Below are 2833 nucleotides of genomic sequence, written 5' to 3'. Positions count from 1 at the left end.
GCTCAAAACAGCGATTGTGATTCGAACGACGGTGTGGTTTTCGACAAATAATTACTGAACGGCGAGAGGAGACGGTCCCAGGGGGAAACTTCCAAGACCGCAGTCTCGTGGGCCGTCTCTCTTGTATGTGATTGGAAATTTTACAAAAATTGATTTTTGGATACCTTGAACGCTATGATGAACGGGACGATATACAGTAATGCTTCGAAATAAGCAAGTGGCTCGGGACCGAACAGTTGCTTATTTCGAAGCAGGTAGCTATTCGGCTTGACTTTGTTCTCGAAACGGGACGATAGAGAACGCGAGAAACGAGTGAGAGATCCGAGGTAGCGGCAAATCATAAAGTGATCGGCCGAGCAGCGATGTTATTTTCTGGACAAGGATAGAATATAACATGCCCTCTCATTCTCGCACTATGCTTTATTTCGAAGCAAATATACCAGACTGAGAAAGCATTATATATATTCCATCCTTCTTCTACTAACCGATGTCACTGCTCAGTCAAGCGTGAAATTTATTACCCTAAACATCGGCTTCGCGCTTTCATGGACCTCTCACTCATTTCTCGTACCTCTCACTTTGCGGGCGACTTCAAACAAAAAAGAGGGGATAGCGACTTGCTTATTTCGAAGCAGAGACCACTTGCTTATTTCGAAGCATTACTGTATTTCATCTTGATTTTTTGGAACCAGCTTTGTGGTATTAAACATTTTTGTTTCATTATGAGGAAAAATAAAAGTTATCATTTCGTTTAACATGTGAGGCTTGGTGATATTTCCTTTTTCTGGCGGAACAAGAACAAATGATTTTTTTCCAATTAAATTCTTTAGTGTTATTAGACATTCAAAAATGTTTTTATGTTCGATCCTATTATGATGTAAGTTTTTAGCGAATAGTATATACAAGGTTTGTTTTTCATTTTTTAATTCATTTAAAACATTTATAATTGGTCTTAATTCATCAGTATTGAAGTTTGATTGGACATAATCAGAATAAGGGTTACTTTCATCGGATAAACTTCCAAATAGCTCCCACACCCGATTTTCTTGACATTGATATATATTATCAAGGACGCCCTCCTGAGTAACATTCAATAGGTTTAAACCGCCAATTATTGTTTATTCAAAAGTTATTAACAAAAAAAGATCGATATGTTCGCCGCAATCTTCCCGGAAATCTGAACATTTCTATGGATATTACGTTTGTTTCGATTACACTGTCCGACAGTGAATTTGTTTTCCAATTCTCACTGGGTGATTCTTATAGTGTTTTGTACGCTGATTACGAATCTGCATACCGTTTTACTCTTATTCGTACAGTTTTAGAGAAATTTGATTTGATGTTTTTTCTTCAAAATCAAATTGGCGGAAGTGGCTGTTTTGTGCGGTTTTCTTCGCTGCAGCATACTATCCACGATTTCATCAATTTCCGTATTTCTGAATTGTAGGGACCGATTACCAAGAATACAATGATCTTCTTCACGACCATCATCATTAACTTCCGTTGCAATGTAACTAATTTCTTCAGTGGTGTTTATACTAATAGGATTCTTATCATCCACTTCGATCATATCGTCCAAAATGTATTCCTCATGGAATATAGCATCGCGTCTGTTCGCCAACTCTTCTTCTGCGAAATTAGACGATAAAATAGTTGGCGCATTCTTCATTAACAATGGCACGATCTCTGCTATTTCTGGGTTTATTTCTGCTCCAGGTTCTGCAGGTCCTCCCCCTATTGCCAATCGCGATTGTCTTTCTCTCATAATTGCATTTCGTTGAGCAGACTTCATATTACTCCACATCTTTTTTAATTGTGCAACATTCCTCTGAAAAATACAATTTATATTACAGGGTGTCCCAGAACGAGTGCAAGTCGCTTCGTTTTGAAATTATTAAGGAAAAACGCTGACCAATACGAGCGCACACAGTGCGCAGGCTCCGGGATGGTAGCGTTCCAAATAATATTGTTTATTCTACAAACCTTACATGAAATCACAGCAGACATATTAAACTGTTCTGTGATTTCCTGCCACGCATCTTCTTTGTACTTTAGAGTGGAACTATCACTTTTCTTATTTTCTACTATATGCGAAAACTTTTTTAATATTGCCACGAATGTATTTTTGTCGATTTCGGTAAAATGTTTCTTACTGGCCATTTTGTGTAGAAAATCGCACTGTCCTTTCCTATGTACGGTTGTACGGTAAGTGCCGTGGGGTTCATCACAGTCTTCTTACCAAAAGGCAATGCCTTTCCCACTCCGTAGTTAAATTCTTCAGGAAAAAGTCCACATTTTTAGCAATACAGCGTCGGGCCGCTTGCCTTTTCTACACATTCTACATTCATATGAACAGTCTTTCAATACCTGATAGCTGATACCTGGTCACCGGAACTGGTCACCAGCAATTCAAGTCCCTATCATAAATGGTACGATAGCACAATAGCGCCTGGCTAATTGCTTTGGACAAGGCTCCAAAATATGCCGCCGCTAACATATAGAATGAAACATATAAAAAGAATGGCAACGCGTTTGTCGCCAAAACACCGCGATCGCTCAATTCGCTGTAGATTAGTTTAGGATTCATAATCAATACAAAAAATTACATTTAAATTTTTTTTTTAAATAATTTCAGTGGTTAGTTTAATTTAGTGGTAAGTTTAAACATTTGACGAGGAAATACCTCGCCTATTATGCATACCTAAGTGCAATAAATGAGGGGAGTTCACTGGCCCGACCATGAAAACAGCTGTTCTACCGAACGTGTTCTCTCGTCGAATGGTTGGGACCGACACAGTGACAATTTTATTGCATTTCGCGCTTGCAAAACAAC

At 38.5% G+C, this 2833-nt stretch overlaps 1 protein-coding gene across 1 annotated transcript; it reads right to left on the bottom strand.

The window, feature by feature from the left end:
• Positions 1–1321: 1321 nt before the first annotated feature.
• LOC117609888 (uncharacterized) lies at positions 1322–2160 on the bottom strand. The gene is made up of 2 exons (XM_034336639.1): positions 1984–2160; positions 1322–1828 (listed from the first exon to the last, which is right to left on the bottom strand). The coding sequence occupies exons 1-2, from the start codon at positions 2158–2160 to the stop codon at positions 1322–1324; spliced, it is 684 nt and encodes a 227-aa protein (XP_034192530.1).
• Between the last annotated feature and the right edge of the window lie 673 nt (positions 2161–2833).

Source organism: Osmia lignaria, chromosome 5 (genome assembly GCF_051020975.1).
Source record: "Osmia lignaria lignaria isolate PbOS001 chromosome 5, iyOsmLign1, whole genome shotgun sequence".
Taxonomy (NCBI): domain Eukaryota; kingdom Metazoa; phylum Arthropoda; class Insecta; order Hymenoptera; family Megachilidae; genus Osmia; species Osmia lignaria.
The sequence above is the reverse complement of the archived record's forward strand: the minus strand, read 5'-3'. Positions and strand labels throughout refer to the sequence as shown.